The sequence below is a fragment of the Bombus flavifrons genome, chromosome 9 (genome assembly GCF_040668555.2).
Source record: "Bombus flavifrons isolate JBK064 chromosome 9, iyBomFlav1_principal, whole genome shotgun sequence".
In the NCBI taxonomy this organism is placed as follows: Eukaryota; Metazoa; Arthropoda; class Insecta; order Hymenoptera; family Apidae; genus Bombus; species Bombus flavifrons.
Window position 1 is genome coordinate 4370411 of NC_138450.1, and position 22607 is coordinate 4393017.

A 22607-nucleotide genomic window follows, 5' to 3' on the forward strand; every position below is an offset into this window, starting at 1 on the left:
AAGCGTTTGATTAATTCATTATGGCTACCTGTTATTAATCCCCTCCTTTGTTGGAAAAGTGTTACTTATCGTTGTAGAAAGAAATATTATATTTCAAAATAGCATTTCTCTTTCTATATAAAAACTTTGGAAATCTGTATGAAAGTTTTACATTTCTTACGTGTATATGAACAACAAGCACTTAGAAAAGCTGAGATCAACTGTTCATTACTAATTAATCTAGCATTAAGTAATTTAATGACACAGCGAATAAAAAAATAAGGACTAATAAAACATAATAAGAATCCAGATTTTTCGCGTTCAACTAAATTCAGGATAAATGATACAAGATCCAGATAGTATTCTTTTAATTTATTTTCTATACAATGTTCCTTACCCAAGATTTATTCACTCTGCATCTAATTTGATTTATCGACTATGATATACAAGTTTTATATTGAGTCATTTTAATTAGCGACTAGTTAAGATTTTAATCTCTCACTTATATGCTATAGCTTACAGCTATAATACAGTTATAAATATGCTTAAAAACCACGTACTTATGCAGCCTTAGAGTGAAAATTCTTTTTGTGGTTTTCCAACGAGAGCGGCCCTTTGAAATATCTCTGACATATCTCGCAGAAGAAGCGATACTTGTTGTCGTGACACTTCAAATGCTTGTTCAGCAGATCTTTCCTCGCGAACGTTTTCTCGCAGTAGTTGCATGAGAATTTGTCTGGATTCACATGAAACGCGTTGTGTCTCGACAAATTGTCTATTCTGGTGTACTTCTTCGTGCAAATATCACAGGTGAACATGGTCCGCTCCGAGTGACATCTCTGATGGTACCTTAGGTATCGTTTCTGCGCGAAAGTCTTTTTGCACGCGCAGCAAACCACCTGATTCGATTCGTCTTTCTTCGCATCCATGTGGTCGGCCTGTTCATCGCTGTTATTAAATTCTTGTTTACAGTACGGACACGTGTATCGTTTCGTTTGCTTGTGCTTCTGTATGTTTTCTAAGAACGTTGGATCTGTCATGATCTTGTAAAGGAAAGTGTCCTTTAATTTGTCATCGGAACCTACTCCGTGATTCGAATCATCTTCGTCCTGACAATCTCGTTTACACAAATTAAGAGCTTCTGATGGTTTATCCGAATCGTTGGTGGTTTGTGTGGTTAATTCGTTTTCGCATGGGCCTGAATCTTCTATGCTCGAGGAACCAGCCGCTGAGGAGTTTTCCAGATCTGTCTTTGGAAGTAGTATCTAGAATATATTGATTAATTTCATGATATAGTAACATGGAAATATTATAATTAGTTTTTAGATTACGGATGTTTATTCATTAGCAGACTGTCGATCTGATCTTCTTTGTTTCAAAAAATCATCCATACTTCATAAATAGTATAATGTAGCATATTCTTAGCACATTTTGATATACAGTCTCTAATATACAAACATCCACAACATATCAATTGTTAACATAAATACATCATACATTGTCATTGTCGTCGTTACTAATAGATTCCTTTACATCCTCGGTTGACTGCGAATTGGAATACTTGCAGCTTGGACCAGCTATCAAACTAAGAAGAACTGAATCTCCTTCCGCAGAGGTATCACCCTATAAAAACGAATTTATAGGATTTGCAAGAATTGCACGATTGCACGATTTCCATAAACTTATACAATTTGAAAACAGTAAAATTAAACAATATCATTCGGGTACATCGAGCTGGCACAAATTGTATAACGAAAATAAATTACTCAATATAAATAAACGTTATATTGTATAACGTTGATATACTCTTTTTCTACAAATATCCATTCTCAAAAGAATTTCTTCGTCTACAAATTATAATTAACACGTAACGAATAAGAATTATTTAATAGATTCAAGGGAATGACATTACAATGTAACCGTTTATATTTGCGCCATGACTTTCAAGAGTGTGTTATCATGTCGTCCACGAATACCGATGTACACACACACATACATACACATAAACACAGCTGTCACACATCGTACCTTCAGTTTAATCGACATATCTAATACTTCCTCCGAATATTTCAAGGTCTCCTTGTCCTTCTTCGCTACTGATTTCGATCGATCTTCTGATTTGATTTTATTCCCATTCAAATCAATCACATCTTCGTTCGATCCTTGTAACTCATCTTTGCCAGCTTCCGACATATCTTTCTTGTCGTCGTTTGAAGATTGTCCCGTGCTTTCAGACTTTACACTAGAAGTTTCCGACTGTGATTCGATGTTTCTGTTGTCTTGAATTACTCGCTGTCTCGGCACGGTTTTCACTCTCATTGTCGTCTATTGCGAAGTAAACCAACTGAACATACATCGATAATGTCAAAATACATCGATATTAAAATAAGAAATAAATAGCAACTTTTTATTCACTACAGCATACAAATTGTAAAGATACTTAAAATATTAAATATTACATGTAATAATAAAAATTGTTAATTGTACTATGTTTGTGGCAAAACACATTACTCTAAGATTAATCGTTGAAAATGTTAATTTACACGAATACGCAAGAAGATTTACTTACGTAAGGCATCAGCGTCCTGCGAAATACCAGAATTTTCGTCCACCACGCGCAGTTCCGATATTTTGATTCATTCACTACGGATCGAATTCGACGAGTACGTGATCGAGAATGCCAGCACACGACACACATTTCACATCGCGTTGACGACAGTGACGGAGAAGAAACTGTGTTTAGTTGACCTCGTGCTGACTTTGATGGTTGGCACAACAAAGGGCGCCTGGCGGAGTCGCCGCACGAAAATCCAAGTTTGCAAACACGGGACTGCCTTCAATGAAATTCGACCTCCTGATCGATCCCTAATGATTGCTATAGCAATACTTTTTCTATTAACGTTTGCTCGCATTTTTATTCGATAAGATTATCACTCGTTAACGCTAAAATCTCGAATAGGGTCTTTCCGACTGTATATTGTCTTTCTGTTTCTCTTTAGGTTCGAAAACCTTGATTACTCGATGATTTTTCATGTCTTTATTGAATTTCGTAATTGTACTTTTACTCTTGAAAAAAATGGATTTGCAATCCTATACGAATTTTAATTTATATCTTTGCAACTGTACTTCATTTAAATATTTTATTTTAATAATTTTTTTTCATAATAATTGTAACAATAATTTCGTTAAAATTTTTTCATATAAGGTCCATTTAATTCCAATCTTTTTTATAATTTCAAAATGAACAATTTTCACTGTCTCCATTTCGAATAAGTAACAAGAAGGCAGGAAACGATTTCATTTCTGACAGATCCTAAGATTTCAGCTTTGTCAAGGTCGAAGAACAGACCGTATTGTATTTAAATATACAATGAATACAAACGGTATCGACACACGCCCTCGTCTTTTCATCAACCGTTTTTTAATCAGGTTCTATGTTTCAGTTTCGCGGTATCAAATCTCTCTGCTCGTATGAGACTAATTACTAAATGATACGAATTTTAACATACTTGGATCTAATTATTTCATATGTAAATGCCATAGTAAATACAATGTTGTGCCAGTACCTTTTATAGCCACTGAATACTTTCAAACTTCTCCTGTAAGATTCTAATTCGAGCTTCACAAGTAGCCATCGGTGTACGTATTACAAACGCGACATTAACATGATCTCACTGCCATCCACCACAAAACCACTGTTCACTTTCGTAAAAGAACAAACTTGTTCACTGTGAATCGAACGAAGCTATCGTCGCATCGTGGCAAAACCGAAGAGTTGTTGAAATAAAGATAGAATACGAACTAACCGACAGACAGGCAGACAGTCGGACAGTGAGAGGATGGAGGCTGGACAAGGACGGGGCGGAGATGGGGTCAAGCATAAAATTGGGAAAAAAAGGCTGGATGTTTGGTAGGATGTTTCGTGTCCCCTCCCTGCACGTCCTGGTCGTTAATACGGCATAAGGAGGAAGCAGGGTTAAGCGAGGGTGAAGCGAGGATTTTTAATTGTAGTTCAGCCGGTATAACCCCGCTCGACCCGCCGGTATTGTCATACCCGAGCGGCGCTTTTCTTTATTTCCCCAGTGGCTGGATGAGGTTATACATTTTTTTAACTACGGCAATGCCTCCGTCTTCTTATTAGCAAAGCTAATTGGAAATACAAATGGTTATTCACGGTAAGAAGGAAGCCTGAAGACCGACTGTGAGAGCCCAAGTACTAACCGATGGAGGGCTCGGTGAACGAAAAAGAGAGGGACAGGGGAAGGGGGAGGAGTGAGGACGAAGAAGGCTGGTACACTTCTCTCCGCGTATTAAGCTTGTATTTGCCCCGGATAATTAGGACTTTTTCCCGACCAATTCGGATGAATAATTGATTTTGCTTCAGCCTGCCGGCATACCCCGTCGCGTCTGCTTCTCGTCGAATGACAATCACCCGAAGAAAAATACAGATCTTTCGGATGAAATATTCAGCGGCCACCAGAGGATGGAATGGGTGAACGCGAAGAACGTCCCTGGTTACCACCTGGTTTATCGGTCGATCAAAATATTGGCAGTAACGCTGAATAATTTATTGCCGTTGTGTCTAATGAATTCCTTTAGTATCGACTGATATACGTAATTACGCGACGAGGAGGAAAGATAAGTTGTAAATTTGAAAATTAAAGGACACTGAGTTCAATTGAGTTAGTAGCTTCGAGTTTGTTAAGTTTAATTTAATTTATGACTATTCATGTATTATGAAGTATTTCATTATATTTGCACGGTCAATCTCTTAATTGTTTATCTAGGAATTTTCTGCATTTGTAGCTCTGTATCGTTAGATCCGTGTAACATTTATTAATTTATTAATCTTTAACTTCACCTCTAAAGGTATTCAAATTACAAGACGCGATTAACAAATTAACGAAAAGAAAGGTAACTCGGATCTATTTTCATTACAAGTATTTCAATAATTGTAAAAGCATTTTAATCAATTACATCTTAAGGTTACTACGTATTTACTCAAAGAACAGAGAAGGCAAACAAATCGTTCTCTAAGCTATTAACTACATAAAGAAAAACCGAACCAAAGATGAAATATTTGTAGCACCGTTAAAATTACAGAATGTGAGTTAAATTAAACAGGAAAGAGAATTTGTTTGTGAAAATTCGTAGTACGTTATCAAGCGGAACCGAGGAAGGAATAGTCGGTCAAGCAGCAATCTCGCAGGAGCCTTCTTCCCGCCTGGCCACGAAGAAACGCCCGTGGGGCTCCGCAACTTTTTTTCATCAGCATTTTACGGTTATACTCGCGCATTAATAATGCACATGCTTAATATAAAAAGAAGCCCGCGAGTCTCCGTCTAATAAACTGGAAGAATGCTTTATAACCGGCCGCGGTTTCGGGTCATGAGGAGAGGGTGGCAGAGAGTTTGCTGAAAGCCGGCTAAAGGGGGTGGCTTTCTTCTTTATGCCCGTGAAACGGCCAATCTCTCCAGGACGCGTCGAACGAAAGTGGCCGAACTTCTCCACCCGCGAACAGACAAATCGCCATGCGACGAAAGCGTCGCTCGTTACAGAACTTCCCCCTCGTTTTCTTTTCGGCTCCATTGTCAGCCAACTACCGGAGAATTATATTTTCTCACCAGACTTTGCGTAGGAGAATAAGAATACATTGCTCGAGCGTATCGAATATGGTTTTTGAAAAAGGATAGCGCAACAATCATTGTGATTTAGTCATACTGTGATCGCTAGAAATTTTCGACACAGACCCTTTGTAATTTGAGTTACATGTAAGTTACGTATTAAGAAAAGTTTTACTATGTGAATTTATTAGTATTATATTCGAATCACGATGCGTAATATATTTGTTCAATAAATATTTTACCTTTCAGAACTCTCTCTGGTCTCAACAGCATTCATAGTGAAATAATGTTTTGACCGAAAATTGTTGAGCTATGATTCGCACGGGGAAACGGTGTGATACATTTATGTATTTTATTTTTCGTTGTAATAGAATTAAATCGACATTTTAGTTATTAAAAAGACAAAATTTCCATAGAGGAGAATCTTGATTTCTTATACCACTCTTATGTCTTATATATATATGTATAACAATTAAATCATTGTACAGTTATTGTTGAACGTGTCCCGAATTTTTACATAGAATTACACCCGTTATTCTCGATAAAAGATTATATTTTCTGTTAATAATGCTTACTGTTTTGGGCGGTCAAAACGGAAAGTGATTTTTATCACGGAGCATAGATATATTTTTCTATCATTTTCCGGTGGAATAAATTATTCATGACAAGACAGTCACCTCCAGTTATATCATCAACGTGACGTTCGAATGTAAATCATTTTTAGCCAGGCAATTTTCATATTCATCTTATCCTCGAGAGTCAAATGAATTTTTCGTTCTCCCCGGAGCTGATTTCCGAGTTGCGAGCGAGAGGAGGCCGACACCAGATAGCGGAGGTGAGACTTTTTGAAAAATATGAGTTTAATAAAGAAGAAAGTATGATGTATAGCCCGCTGCCAAGGGAGAGAACTTACCAGGATCAACCGACTTCGATACCCAGATATTGTATGTGTAATATAAGCAGATGAAGGGAATTGCCGCGATGTACTGGGTGTCACGATATTTCACTAGACGTTCGACCGTTCTGCCCAAACATATTAAATCTTTCTCGCGTCATCTTTAACGATAATATGATTTTAATATTAATAGCTGATCTGTTATATGTAAATTATTCCAGAACGTTTATTAAGTTATTCCATAACGTTTTTTCAATTATAGTTCTTCTACAGTCCTTAGTCTAATACATCTCTGTTATTTGATTATTTTATAAAAATACAACATTTTAATGACACGATATATCTTCATCAAATAGAAAAGCACAGGGATAAAATCAGGCAATGGACATCGAATATGTTTTTTATCATTCGTTCTAGATGTTTCCCCTCCGTATCGTAGAATCTGAGAGGAATTTCCATGGAAATCGATGACACCATCGAAGACAGTTTCGGAGGAGAGAGAAACGGTGAATAGATATCCGTAACTTATCCAGATAAGGGGTTGTAAAACGATGTAGCTATCTGCCAATACGGTTTCCTCCCTCTTCGCGAAGGGAGTCGAAGGAAGGTCTTGCATCCAGGTTGCGGCCAGATATAGAGGGAGCAATTCGGTAGAAATTGATGCCATTTGAATATCGTTCGCTACAACACATTTCCAAGATGCTACTGTTTCTATAGCCGTTCGTATCGTTTCCCCAGATATCCATCTGTTTGTGAAGTATTTTCGACTCCTGGTCCGAGAATGGTCATAAATCAATGTTTCACACAGTAGATAAGTTTAATATTTTTACAGTAATATTCTAAATTTTCACCTTTCCTTTTTGTCATCTTTTCTTTCTCTTCGTATTTCCTTGTTCTCTACCTTGGCTAACAATTATTATAATAAGAAGACAATTCCCAAGATATCAATACATAGATTTTCATCCGTACGCAAATCATGAGACCTTTGCTATTATTAAATGTAACCCTTAATAAAATACAATACAATTTAATTTTCCTCATAATTGGACTGCAGATATCTATGCAAATTTCTATATAGGTAGACAATTGTTTTACCTACTAACAATAGAAGAAGAATGTTATAACGAGTCTTAAGCTTCGATGTGTTGTATACAAAAAACGCAGAAAAATCCGTAGTCCACTTACAACACACGCAGTTAACAAGCATCAGCTTCATTCTTTAATTGCTATACCTACTAATATCAGGGTATTAAGTGTCTCTTAACTCATAGCTGGTTATGTAAATCTGCACGATCCTCAGGCGCGCAGAAGCTTCGAACCATCGAAAACTACGTAAAAACTGCAAGTAGCATCAACTCTTAATCAGCGCTTCTTCTCACCGGTGCATTGCCGTTAATTTCATTAAACGCGGCGAGTATTAATATAATTAGGGCAATTAGAGATGTCGGCACATAGAAACGATGTACGCATTGCCGGGCGAAGAATATCTCGGCTACGTGACACGGTAGCATCACGTAGGCGCTATCTACACCGTTGTTTATCGAGCGCACTGTTCCAGTCAAAGTATGTATACAGTGCTCAGTGCCCGTCAATGGCGTTTCTTAGCTTATGCATAAAGCTCTTTCGCTAGCTCCGTCGTGTTCCCGTCGGGCCTGCTCTCCGGTGTTCCTTGTCCCCTTCCCTGCCAGCTTCTCATCTCTCACGATTTCAGCCCTCTCTCCCACCCAACCCCCCTATTTCATCGAGGCTTCAACCCCTTCTTCGACTGGTAGCAGCGAGCGGAGCAAGCAGTGTGTCTCGCTCGCTCGCGAGTGTTTCTGCCAGGATGTATCGCAAAATCTATACCGCTGAGGGCGCGAGGAGGTGAGACGAAGGCACCCAGGACGGGGAGGAGGAGCAGCCGAGAGTCAGAGGATGAGACGGAAGAGTGGGCGATGTGGCGGAGGCCAGGGCGGTTTTCGAGAAGGGTGAGCCCCGTCACATTTCACTACAGACTAATAACTTCTGAATATTCATTTCGTGTTTCTCCTTGCCTGCTTGCGTACCCGTAAGCAAGGCTAATGCGACGCTCACAACGCGCCAGACTTTCGGCGCAGTCAGCTACGTACACTGCCTGGCTGATTGTCCCATTCACTTTGTCGCGACTTCTTCGTTTCTTTTGCATTTTGGTAGAAATTTAAATCGATGAAATATCAAAAGTTTGTAGTAATTTTGTATAGGAAAGAAATTCTCTTTCGATGACACTATGTAATTAAATTTTAGTAAGCGAATGATGGTGGAAGAAGAATGAGATTTACTCTTTGTTTGCACAGGTTCTTACTTGAAGTTGAAAACATGGATGTTTGTACTAATTTTATGCGCGAATTCTTATTCGATGGCACTACGTAGTTAACTTTTAGTGGATATAGAAGAATATTTAATATAAAATGGATCTAGAAGAACATCGAACATATATTATTTGATAGCGATAATAAAAGAAATGGTAAATGAATATGAAGTTCAAAGTAGGATGCGTAATTAAAATATCCTTTCAGTTTCATGTTGCTCGTATATTCGTGCTTGTTTTCATATGTATCTAACGAGAAGATTTGAGATTCACGTTCTAGTTAATCTGATGCAAAGCTTACAAACAGCCAGTGGAAGTTATACACTTTTAAAGAATCTTATATACCTGTAATATGAAACTCATCGTTCTTAAAATACACATACATATATAGGTAATATGAAATTAAAATAACGTAGAATTTCTGTTTATTCGAAAAAGTAAATCGGTCACATAGATCGCACGAAATCTGTCGATTTCGTGTGAGGCGAGCTTAAGGAACACGTAACTCTCCTTCGCCGAAGCGAGAAAAACAGAACAGCTTGAAGGCGAGGGAAAAGCGAGAGGCGGTCGTCATGGTAACTATGAATTAAGTAATCAATGAATTATTATTGACATTGATGTTTTCGTCCGGCTTCTTACGATACTTCGAGTCTTATGAAACACGTTGCCCCGCGTTTCTGATTAATACGTCGAGAGTGTATTTTATTGGATTAAGAGGGAAGCTCAGATTCAAGCAATTTTTCCCTCCTTAATTACCGATTTGACAAACTGACTGATTCAACCAGCAAGACGTCAATATACAAACTTACCTCCAGCATTTGAAATACATTAAAATATAGTTTAAAAATTGAGTAGATTGTTGACAAATTTTTGTTCGCACGACGTACAGAAGATATAAAAAAAAAAAACATATAAATTAGTAATTTATCGCTGTTAGATATTTTCATATCGTAATAAAGTGCCACAAATTAGACACTATCAATTAATTAACAGATGTTCCTGCTAATTTCCACTCTCCTACTCCTCTCCCCTTCGCCACTGTCGTTCTTCCTTATCGACAAAGAGCTGTACCTAATTCGAAATGGAACTCGTAGAAAATGCGATAGGATGCTGGGGCTCACGAGGGTGGAGAAGAAAGTCAGGGGTGGCCGGAAGAAAGGCGTGCGGTGGAATGCTTTGGGCCAACGGAAGAGACATCGCGCCTCCTTCAATTCCGCGATCTCTGCAACAAATTAGCACAGACAAATTTCTCCCTTGCCTCGAACCCTCTGTCGTTTCTTCCTCGGTGCATACTTCGCTGAAATTTCCTCGTGTCCCGTCGCTTACCTTAACGAAATACCCAACCCGTGCTTTTTCGCTTCTTCAGGGATCCACTGATTGGGAAACGCAATTTTCTTTGCTGTCGATGCTTTCACAATAACGCCGATACTGTAGGTATTTTCTTGGTAAAGAAATAACTTGTAGAAATATCGATTACGCTATCTCCAGAAAGATAACAGATTATCATCCTTAGAAAATAAACATGAAAATATAAAATTATAACTAAATATACTACAAGCAATTGTTAAATATAATAGTAGTTTATTACAGGCCAATACAAAATAAAACTACTCAATGATGCAATTGTTCTATACAACAGCCATTGATAATTAACTGCGTTCAATAATTACGAATGACTATTACATAATAAATTATATTCAAACAAACTACGTACATGAATTCAGAATACATTCAATCTCGCCCACTTAAATCCTTGGATGAATTTACGTTCTCCTTCCTCTTTAATATTAAACTCTCGACTTTTCCGATAATTATTCACATCAAATTCCCATCCCCACAAATATTAATAATCAGGCAAAATAAAAGTATCGATGCATAAACAACAATATTATGAATAAAAAGAAATGGTTTTTCGTATTCGACCTGCTCGTTTTCATATTTGATTAGAAATTATTGAGGAGTTTCTTTAAATCAAGTTGTGTATTAAATGGCGACTTTACATAAGCAAGATCGAAAACAACCAAGACCTGGGCATAAAAGAGCCAGGACAAAACGAATGAAAATTTTACAACGACGACTGACAATCGTGAATTCGCCCCTTGCTGTTTCCTATAGAGCCCTGGACGACGGACCAGTGTACCAACCCTCCATTGTCTCCAGCGGCCCCCCTCCGGTTAGGAAGCGCGCGATAATAAATATAGAGAAAATGAAAAATTATTAAAAACTTCCTTTTTAGCCTTGGTAATCCTCGTCGCCCCCAGAGATGCCGCATTAAAAACCTGCCACCCCTGCTCCACCCTCTGGCGACCTCTTTCTCCGCCTCTGCTTTCTCCACCCTTGTCCATCCTGACTCGAGATCCTCGGGGTTGGGTGTCCGGACACGCGAATTATTTATACGTAGAAATCCTCTGACGACATTACCACAGTGTTAGCATTAAATCATAATGTACGACTCGCTGCGAACCACCGTGATTCGTCCTTACGCGCGTTCCTCTGACAGCGGGATCTTTTCCCTAGATTTATCGTGTTCTTTTTCAGCCGTTCGCTAATTTCCACGAATAACAGATTTTTTAAGAGTTCACCGGAAGATCTTCGAAGGAACAACGATTACTCGAAACGGACTATCTTCCGTTTGTTTTTTATTTATATATCGAGGAGCTTCCTGGAAGAAGAACGCATAAGACGAAACAGCCAATCGGATAGGTTGTGTTGGTTATAATTCTAACTTTTCAGTATAAGGCTACTATTGCGTGAATTAGTAATTGCAATGGATCTTGCAAATCTTCTTTCTGTATTTATCGAATAAAGAAAAATTGCCTAATAATTGAACTATTCGGAAAATACACTAGGGAACAATTAATTACTTAATAGACCTAACTAAATAGACTTAGAGGATCAATTATTAATCGATTATACACATTATATAGCATTTTTTTTATATTAGTACATTATATAGTACACACGTTTAAACATATAGTTCTAGTAACAGTTATATAACTATGATATTTTTCTTTATTAGGTTAAATATGCATTTTGGATACACCGAGAAAATATCTTTTCAAGATTACCTTTTCCAACGATGCTTCGTGCGAATAATAACGAAGCTCCGATACGTGTCTGTATTTTATCAAAGTGCATGTACTTTATCAGACACACATTCGGCGGACGTTTCGTATCTCCTAACATCCAGGAAACGTTTCGTACATTTCCATAATTAAAAGGCTAGGTGATCAGCACTCGCAATAATGATTCCCTTGGCGTTCACAAAAATCTACGAAAGATTTATCTCGCTTCGGCCGTCGGTCCGTCGGTCTGAAAGAACGATACTTATCGCTGGATGGGGTGGTGGAAGGGAAACATGAAAATCCATATGAATCATCTGATGCAACGCTCTCTACATGCGTATCTCTTACGTCTGGGCGAACGGCAGAAGAACACAAAGCTAATGCAATTTTGCAATTACACCGAGCTCGCGCTCCTCCCTTCCTGTGAGCCGGGGAGGCTCAGAGGAATGTCGGCAATACCGCGAGAATATTTAAATTTCGTTTCGTTTCCGCGTCGTTATTCTTTCATCCACGGTCCGCCGGCTTTATCCCTCGTCGGCAATTAATTGGCAAATCCAATCGGCGCACGAGGATGCAAAGGACCTAGCCTTTTATACCCGTGACGTTAAGTTCCCGTTGGAATAGATTCCGTCGTATCTAATTTTACTGCGTCAAGTATGCTCGCGAAAGTATTCTAACACTTATGAAGGAGAACTTTTCTGTCCACAGCGTTATACGGAACATCTTGAGATTTCATTAAGGCTGTAATTAAATGCGAATGTATACTTTTTATGAACACATTTTTATAAAATCAACTTGTAAACACAGTAGAAGTATTTGGGTACTCCACACGCGTTCTATATGTTCCTAAATCATCAAAATTCTCATAAATGTACAAATACATTCAACCTACTGATAGTCATACTTAAAGACACCGCATTTTGCAAGAACAATCTGTACAAAAATAAACGACGAAGTTCGACATAAAGTTCGGAGGTAAGTAAAAATTTGGACGAGGAAACGATCAGCGTTCGTTGATCACTCGGGGCATTCTTTTAATTACGGTCCTCAGAGATTTAACATTCGCGCGTATCATTTTCCACTTGCGAGTCGCTTAATGCATCACGCCGCCGTCAAAATAAGCCCAGCACCGAGTAATAAATCCCGAGATTATCATGATATAATAGACGCGTCCGTGAAACATTCAGTCCTTTCATACTTCGTCCGGATCCAATTCTCCGTCCAGCGGAAAGTTTCCGAAGGATACGTAATAATCCTCTCCGCAATTCCGCGCGCTCCGCTCTTTCCCTCTATAGATAGAAGGGGCGTGAGAGAAGAGACGGCGCGAAAGAGAAGAACACGGGGAAGAGGGAAACGGGAGTAAAAAGGGAAAGAGAGAAGGACGAGGGGGTACGGCATGTAGGTACGGGCCGGCTGCTGTATTAGATTTGCTTTCTAGGACACTTTAATCAAAATGTACCTATGTAAATTTTTGAATACACATCCCTCGTCTCCCGCGATGTTTGTATAGGTCAGGCGAAGGTATTTTGCTGGCGGGCACCACTGTCGCAAACCGCGGCGGCTGCCGTCGCCGCCATTGCGTCCCCGTGAATTAAAGAATTTGCAATTCTGAAATTCAGGTGATCGCATACATACACACCATCCGGTTTTATCTCCTCGGCGGCCTTTCGTCGCGGGGTAAGTATCGACCGCGGCTGCCTCCGCTGGTGGACCTGCTGCCGTCCAAGAATGCGGATACGACGAACATCCGTTTCAACCAAGAAGCTTCTTCGATCCCCGGTATTACCTATCCTCTTTGACCATAAATATGTACTATGGTTTTTAAATATACAAGTGTTAGCAAAATACTTCATACTGGATACTTTCGAATGAATAAAACTTTATTCTTGTAAAGTTTGTGAAGAAGGTAACGGAATAGTTTCAGAAAAGGAATAAATTCTATTCGATGGAGATACGTAGGAAGGAATTTTATCGTATATCGAGCAGATAAGAGGTGTAATATTGCGTTATCGCTTTAAACGCCTGTAACGTTTCATATCGACGATTCGACGGTTCGATATCTCTATCCAAACGAGTATCGCGAAACAGCGAGTACGGGGGAGATGAAAGGCTGGCGAGCGACGAATTTCAAGATAAATTCCAAAGGACAATTACGACATTTTAATTGCACAATACCCGGGCATAGAGAACGTCGAACAGAGAGCAGAGGGACGAGAAAGGCGAGGTAAAAAGGAGAAGAGAGGCGACAGAAGAGGCAGGCAGCTCGGCGCTGGTGGCGGAAAAGGTGAAAGAAGAGAAAGACAGACAAAGGGGTGGCGTGTGGAAGTGGGGATGGACGGGCACAAGAAATGACCGACCAAGCACACACGCGTATAATTATAATAACATTACTTGACAGAGATGGCAGCGAGAGACGAGCCTTGCCGGACAGGCTCCGGCGAGCATTGAAATATTATACCTACCAAAGAGAAAATAATTAAAATTCAACCCTTGCGCTTGCTTGCTTGGCTCGCATACGAACACACAGAAAGAGACCACGTACGTCTCCCTATGTATATGTACGCGTGTGAAAGTGTGCGCGCGTGAGCGTGCATCGACGTACTTACCCACGTATCGCACGGTAACCACCCCATCCTTCACGGCCGCCCCCACTTCTTTTCCAAGGATGGGGTTTCCCATATTTTTTCCAGCGCCGTAGGTACCAGGTATTCTAGAAACGTTTGTTCGTTACGGACGTGATTCTGAGCATCGTTCCACGGTAAGTAGAAAAATCTACCGTGCACGGTACTCGCGCATCGGATTATCAAATCTACTACACGTAATTCCTTTTCGCTTTTATTATGAATCTTTATGCTCGCGCCGAATGTAACATTAATTATTGAGAAAAATTTCCCGTCGTGTTATTCGTTGCTGAAAAATGTCTAAGGATATGCCGTGTTACTCGTTGATAAATAAAAACGTCTGATATACGTATACAGTGATGTATTAGAATACGCAACATATTTCCTTTCAAAATATATTTGGGAATTGGTTAAAGGTGAAGTTGAGTAAGATATAGAAGTATGTAAAAATGAGATTTTTGCCCCAGATTTTAACTGTTCGAAAATGTTTTATGCTTTTATCTACAGTTTCAATGTAAATTTGAAGTCACCGTATAAAGAGACTAAGTATATCTTGGGAAGTTCTTGGTTATAAATTGAACTGTTTCATAGATATTTTGCACTTAGCACCGTTATGAAGACAAAATTAACACCCTTTCACGCTCTTTCCCGTTTACAGTTAATTAGTAACGTTGTTCAAATATAGGTTTTACGATCTTCCAAATTTCGAATTATACCATTCGTAATTAGAAATTTCATTTCAAATTATCCCAAATGAAATTTCAACATTTTTCCAGATATGATGCGATACGCTAACTATGTTTCCTACTAAATATGTTTATTAATCCTTTGAACTGTACAAATGTAGATGTTACGATGTTATTCGGACAATTGGAAGAAAGTTACTACATAAAAAGTTAAGACACGGACCAGGGGTATAGAAATTTTGGGAGATTACATTTCAATCGTGTAATAAATAAGTTAAACATCCGCAGAAATTTGACGGTTCAGCCGAAAAGGGAGAGACGAAGCTTAGACGTCGCATAGCCGGCAAACTTCTTACTCGTATAAATGCAATACCGGCACTTCGGTCAAATATGCATTAATAAAGCCGTATTAATCTCGCAGGGAAAGATAGAGCGATATTATCGGGCGACGTCCTCGGCGAACGTCAGTTCACCTCCGTCGTAACTTTTTCATGAATAATCCCGGTGCTAATTTGAATAAATTATAACAGGCGGCGTTTGACCGGGCCCGAATTCTCTCGACAGTGCTATTGATAGCCGTGAAAACGGAACAACGGCCGAGGGTAGATTTCCGCGACTTCCATTAATTCCTTTGTCTCCCGTTTGTGGGCAGAGAAGTGATTTTCAAGGACTTCTTTTTTTCCTCTCTCCCTATCCATGGCCAATCCATTAAAATATCAATTAGAACGTACCGGAACCCGCGTCGCTTTTTTTCCCCAAGATCGATGCTTTTTCTTCGCTTGCCTCCTTGCTGACGGCGGAATCGGCTCAAGCAACTGTAGGAAACGCGTTTCCGCGCTGGAAATCGAGTCGGTCCATTGTTGTCGAGCGGGACAAAAAGGCAAGGAGGCTTACGGAACGGAAATAGGAAGTGCTTGCTGCTTACCACCGATACGTTCTTCCGCGCTGCTAAATAATTCAGCCTCGCTCTACCGAAATTTTCGCAACCGCTTAATCTCTTCTGGTTCGCTAAAGCTGATTATAACGGTTAACGAAATGCTTCAATTCGTCACGCTTTGATAGTAATTGAATTATTGTGTCGATCTTCCAGGTATAGCACACGTGACCTACTCTATTATTCAACAATACACAATTTTCGAATAATATATTAAAAAGTATTTATATTCGTGAATGTTTAAAATCCTCTTTTCTTTTTGTCACTCTAAACCTGCGTGCAGTAAAGTAAAACGAAAGTGTAAAAGGGGAACCTGTCGTTTGGGGATTGCTCGATTTAGAAATCAAACATTCCAGTGCTCTAAGAATGCTTTAAGAATGCTTTAAGAACGCTCCAAAAATGCTTCGTGCAGAACGAACGAGATTGCTTCGTCCGATCCTTCTAACTGTGAAGGGAGTGGGCGAATAATTTCATACAATATATTTGCAAATGTCTCTCCTTCTTTTTTACATCATGCAACACGATGAAACTCGCAATTATAATTTCTAACGAGCCTTTCGTTCATTTAATCGAAACAGGTTGAATTAAAATTTAAAGCTATTCGTAGTCAAGAGAAAAGTATCGCAAGTAAAAGGCAGTATCGCGATCGCGGTATTCTTAGGATTCCGAATTCCTTCTTAGCGATAGCATCTACGAAGCCATCGAACCACGAATGGAGGAGTCCCGAGGCGAATGGAAGAATCTGGAGATGCTCCTTCTACGTGCAACAGAGAAAGAGAGAAAGCGAGAGAAAGTGGAATCGGTGTCTGCAAGTGTTATTTGTACCGTATCGAAGAATCCCCAACTTCAACTCCACCCCCAGAACCGACTCACCATTTCCCCCAGTCGTTTCGTTTCTCCAGCGACAAATAAGCAACGGAACGAACATGGCCCTATCTCGCACCAGCAACGACTCGTCTTGGAAGCACTTTAGATACTCGAGCCTTGATTTCGCATCCACGGGCTGAAATTTATCTTCTTCGACCCTGCCATCCTGCCAGGACGTCGTTTTAAATTCGATTCGGATTCTTATCATTGTCTGCCTGTCATGTTTTAATTGTACTTGTTACGCGTTGTATATATGTATGTGCGTCGATCACGGTGATTAATGTACGCGGTCGTCTTTGAATATACGTTAGTAGTTTAAAGGGTAGACACAGGGATAGAAACTAGAAAAAGATTCTACGGATATAGATTACACAGGTGGGTAGATTAAATAAAGAAGGTGTAAGAAGGTAAATCGGTACAAAATTTTGCGTGCCTTTTTTATAGATGGTTTTCCAAAATTTCTAGATACCATGGAATACGTAGTACCTTTAGATTTGTGAATTAAATTATACCAGGAATATTAAGAAAATTGCGTGATTAGATCTACTCGTTTCTCTATAAAGAATATTTAACGGTGTATTTCATTAACAACGGAAGAGGAAAGAATGAAAAAAATCATAAATCTGTAGATCGATAATTTGCAGTCGTAAATAATTTTACTTGGATTGATCAGTCTACAAACCAACATTTTCATGGAATTTCCAATAAAATAAAAAATGCTATCTCTCCATAAAACGATAGATCTTCCTCCACGGATAATGAATTCGTTAATTGAATACCTAGAATCATATACATAATCCATTTTCGATCGCAACGTGAAACAAGGCGGCGGAAATAATGAGTCAGTTTGTATTCATCCTGTCATCGTTGGAAAGAATAAAAGTGCAAGTGGGAGACGCGAGTGACACGTTACCGCAACGTTTTATAGGAGAGCCCGGTGGATCGGCAGTATGGGGAAAATTGAAAATGAGCATAAAAGGTATAAGAAAGCGAGGCACAAGGCAGATTGCCGTGGAACATTCTTCGGCAAAGGGGCAATTCATTTTCGTATGCTGTATCAATTTCTTGCTTCGTCTCCTTTTCTCGTCGTCGCCCCTAACCTGCGTGCCTTCTCCCTTCTTAAGCATCGCCTTCCTTCGCCTTCGCGATGCTTCCAGTCTTCGATCTATACTCGTTTCATCCCTTAAAACTGTTAACTCCGGCAGACATCAAGGGGAATGCGAATTAGCCCGGCTGTCTTATCCGCGCCGATAAAAATGACGATGGAAAAGCGCCGAGCGAGCTCGTTCCACTCTTCCAACCGATCTCTCTTTCCTCTCATAAAACTTATACCTTAATCGATTCCTGATTCCCTTCCACTGTGAAAAAATTATAATGTCTAAATACGTGCGCCCCTTTGAAGACGCTTGCATCAGGTTCAGCGAGCAACAAAGGAATTTCGTTTCAATGCGGTTGGATTTAATCTGTGTCGAACGCAGAATGCTTTGCACTTTGAATGCCACGATTGCTTTGCATTTTCCGAACATCGAAATCCTCTCGACCGTGTGAAAGAGTTTTAGAGATTTGATGGTACGTTTGATTGATCAATTTTTAATAAACCGGAGATATCATAGGATTCGTTTAATAAGATCATCAAATTGTACGTTGTACATACTATGTTTCATAAAATAGGAAGAGCGACAATCATCAAAACGGCGTAATAACGTCGATAGTATTCGATGAACAACGAAAGATACAAAGTTGTCAATCCGAACCTCATTAATATTAAACGTAACATTAAATACTTTATGCGATTATGCTATAGATATAGGAAAAGTGAGGAATTCTTCAGGAAAAGAAGTAAAATAATGAATGCTCTTAATATATTATATTACGTAAGAAATATTTGTAATATAACAATTACTATGAGATATGAAAAAGAAAAGAAAATACTTCGTAGCTGCTTTCTCAAACAAAGGTATAAAGGTATCAACGACAGAAAATCTGATGGAACAGAAGAGATTTCCTTGGCGTTTCGGTTAGATGAACACGCGTAACACACACGGGACCGGAGGTGTGGACGCAAAGGGTTGCCGTAGGAAAGTCGAGGCTCGATCGATCATGCATTATAGACTGGAAGCTGACAGCCGGTGATAGATCGTGGTAATTAAATAACTCGTTGCGATCATGCCAGAGCCTCGAGATTCGGTCGCAGCAACACAGAGGAAGAGGAAGGGGTCTAGTTACAGGAGGGTTCAGTAACATGTGCACGTCATTCTTGGACGGGGTGTAATTGACAAGGCAATTGATAATCGCCTTTGAGATGACAGTATCTCCAAGAATTAGTGCCACGCGAACGTCAAACTTCTCGACAAATTGAACAGTAGATCATTAAGACGATGAACAAATGTTTTAACATTGTTAAGATAATTTTAAGAATCCTAAGAATCTTTAGGGAAACCTTCTTATATTAATCGGTATGACATAAATTACTTACTTGTATGTAGCTCTAATTTTCAACGCTTAAGTATTTTAAAAATTCTATCTATTTCTATATTTTTTTCCTATAATTGTCATTATGTCATTTATATCTTGTCGAAAGTTTCAAAGTAATTTTTGTTTTAGGAGAAGACTCCCAGAGTGTTACAAATGATCTACCTGATTAAAGTATCTATAAATTGCAGAGGATTTAACAGAAAAAGAACACACGCTGTGTAATAAAGAAAATGGAGACTTCTGTTTCAATAGCAAAAATAGTAAATCAACGTTGATCTTAAGACAAACCGATGCGATTCAAATATTCCCCATCCAGCATTTTTAATGTTAAAATCATTTTACATTACATTTCAAATCATTTAAAAACACCACTGTTCTGTATAAGGAGGGTAAAATGAAATTCAAACAAAGATAATCCAACACGCATATAACTAGAACGTCTCTTTGCACGCAAAGATAATCGGTTGGGTCTATCAGTTTCCATTAATACTCGTTTTACCGCAGGAGTTTTCATGGCTAGGAGCCCACACCGATGGTCAGCAGCTTATCGGGAAATCGAGAGGCTTGCCTCGGTAAGGCACGCACGATCTAATTAATAATCAGCGAGGCCAGGCTTCGAAGTCGAGCCGAGGCGAGTCGACTCGCGGTCCAGCGGCGTTTAATTATTTCGACGTGAAATATGTATGGTGGGTGGCCCGTGGAAAGCGAGAAGGGGTTGCAGAGAGAGTCGAAATGGGCGTACGACGGCCGTGCAACCTTACTCTCGCCATTGTCGACGACCGAGAAACTGGTTGAAAGGGTTGGCCATGCGGTGGACGCGGCGCCGGTAGGCGGCGGCGAAAAATACTGGCTTCTATTTAATTTCATTTTTAACTTGAGGCTATATTTAATTAAGAAATATCACGAAACCCAATATATATGTATATACACCAGCTACTGGACGAACGTAGTTAATTGTCGCTGTGCTATCCTGTCCTATCCTCGCTACGATTGTCACGATGAAGCATGCGTGCTTAGGAGCGTGGATTAAAAAACATACACCTAATTCGTTTCGGGGAATTTGAAGATTTGGCAACGAGACAAGGAAATTTTCAAAAGTGTCGTTTTCGTGGAATATCGACTTAATAAGTTGTAACGTAGGTTCGATTCATCTGAAATGTAAGAGTGAATAGGAGATTGGTATCAAAATAAATATTATGTATGATGATATCGCTTTCAATTAATTCTACGTTCAAAAGTTGCATCTATTAAACGAGAAAGGTAGAGATTTTCAATCGACTATAGGACTTTTTCATGCTTACGGTCAATAGAATATGACATGAATAAATTATACAGTGCTTACCTGGTTCAGTGGACGAGGACCGATGAATGAAGATTTTCTGTTATCGATGTCCTGAAACAAACACATACACTAATGTTTAATTTGGATTTCATGATATAACGAGCAACATACAGCTATAACTATTACTGTTTTTAATGCCGCACCTTATCGCGGTAATAAATGAATGGAAGAAGAAAAGTTCACTTAAACCTAACAATCCAGTTAATAGTTCTTAAGAATAAGCAGAAAGACACGAATATTTTATCGTTTTCAATCATCGTTGACCTCGTACTAAAAGAAAAACAAAAATTCGAATCATATAACTAGTTTGCAGGATAATTCCAGCAACACCGAAGCGTATATTACCGTAAATTCCATACATATTCCATGAGGATTGCAACGAGATCGTATCTCAGACTGTAGGAAAGTTTTCATTCAAAGATTCTGCCGGGAATCTTGATATTGGAGCGTGCAATCGATATGGCAGTCACGTGGAGAATGCGTCGAAAGATTCCCCAGTGAGGTTTTCTTATTCGAAGGGATACCTGCGATAGCACAGTTTCCCTTGGCGCAAAGGGTGGCAGAGGCAGGGGGACCAATTTTCACAGCGGCGAGATATATCCGGAGGTCTCGGAGTACCGAAGGGTTGGCGGCAAAGATCACAAGTAATTGAATGGGGGTGAGGGGGTGGTCTCGCTCCAACCCCCGTGAGTGTTCAACCAATTAATCCACTTCAATCCAGAAAGCAGCCCTGTGAGCATCGAGGAACCTTTTTTCTCTCTCTCTATTACGCTGCAGACACGCTAAGATGTATTGAGATCGAAAGAGACACCGTTGGGATTCAAAATATCTTTGTGGCTGCTTTCCATCCGATCCTGCTGCGCTTTTCATTGAACTTGATGTTTTCCATTCGTCTGTATCTCGTTTGCCAAATATTTCGGCTGATATGGTTTTAAAATATATCGTAATCAACCCTATTCCTTCGATTCACCACAAAATTCTTCAGATTCTATTACACTTGTGTTTTATTTTAGTGGACAACCCGAGTCTCTTACATCCTGAACTTCACTAGTGTATTTTTATTTTTACCTCAAAATCTCTTAATTAATGTACAATACGGTTGAAACTACAATATATTTTCCGAATTTTCTCAGATTTTTCGAGAGTCCAGAGCAGTAATGAAAAGTAGGCATAGGTAGGAACAATTTTTGTATACTTACGATTAAAAGAAAGTAGACTTAGGATAAAAGAAAGAGATTTAGGATTAAAAGAAAGAAATTCTCGTTTAGAGAAAAACCAATTACAAGTATAGCGTAAATTATACAGCAAGAGAAGAGTACGTTGGAATATTTGAGAAAATCGATTCCACGAGAATCACGGGCAGCAAAAATCGCAAGCATACCAATTAAGGGTAGATATTACCCTTAGCTGCGTATACACGCATGGTCAGACAACAGTCGTCCCAGATTGGAAATCTGAAGCAGGAATTCGACGGGTAGCCGCGTCTGGAAACGTTGCGGTATCAAAGTGATCCCGCAACACCAATTAAGTCCCTTTCAAGGCAGATCGTAGGGATGGGTCAGCCAATAAAACAAAGTAAATCCGCGTCTGGTCTAATCTTATAGATAGAGAGGTACGCGGAGGGCGAAAGAGTTTTCTCGCCAGCACGTAAAGTAACGATTACCAGATATTCCTGAGATACGGCGGAAAGAGATTTTAACCCGGCCCACCGCAAATCCTGGATGTATCCCCTAATAATACTCAATTTTGCTGTGGATTAATAGCGGTTTACCCCCTCTTCCATCCCTTCGCAA

General features: G+C 39.3%; 2 protein-coding genes across 11 annotated transcripts in view; both read right to left on the bottom strand.

The window, feature by feature from the left end:
* LOC138183632 (uncharacterized) overlaps positions 1-22607 on the bottom strand; it is a 249741-nt gene that overhangs the window by 14374 nt on the left and 212760 nt on the right. For 4 of the 7 annotated variants that reach the window (XR_011174104.1, XR_011174102.1, XR_011174105.1 and 1 more), the window contains 5 exons: positions 20815-20865; positions 15928-20623; positions 14496-14599; positions 11893-14347; positions 10420-11486 (listed from right to left, as the gene is read on the bottom strand). Coding sequence is in view for 2 of the 7 variants with exons in the window: in XM_069120860.1 (XP_068976961.1) it covers positions 14266-14347; positions 14496-14599; positions 20815-20865 (237 nt within the window). In the remaining 5 variants the exon portion in view is untranslated. Of the gene's footprint in view, positions 1-10419; positions 11487-11892; positions 14348-14495; positions 14600-15927; positions 20624-20814; positions 20866-22607 lie in introns of those variants that run through there. The other 3 variants (XM_069120860.1, XM_069120861.1, XR_011174106.1) reach the window with 2 other exon arrangements.
* On the bottom strand, positions 334-2710 carry LOC138183242 (zinc finger protein 510). 4 transcript variants are annotated; one of them, XM_069119915.1, is made up of 4 exons: positions 2549-2710; positions 2008-2323; positions 1477-1602; positions 334-1244 (listed from the first exon to the last, which is right to left on the bottom strand). In XM_069119915.1, the coding sequence occupies exons 2-4, from the start codon at positions 2296-2298 to the stop codon at positions 540-542; spliced, it is 1122 nt and encodes a 373-aa protein (XP_068976016.1). In that variant the 5' UTR covers positions 2299-2323; positions 2549-2710; the 3' UTR covers positions 334-539. The 4 variants fall into 4 exon arrangements, with proteins under 4 accessions (XP_068976016.1, XP_068976014.1, XP_068976013.1 ...); XM_069119913.1 differs by having other exon boundaries at positions 334-1242; positions 1499-1602; positions 2008-2304; positions 2549-2708; XM_069119912.1 differs by having other exon boundaries at positions 2008-2304; positions 2549-2708.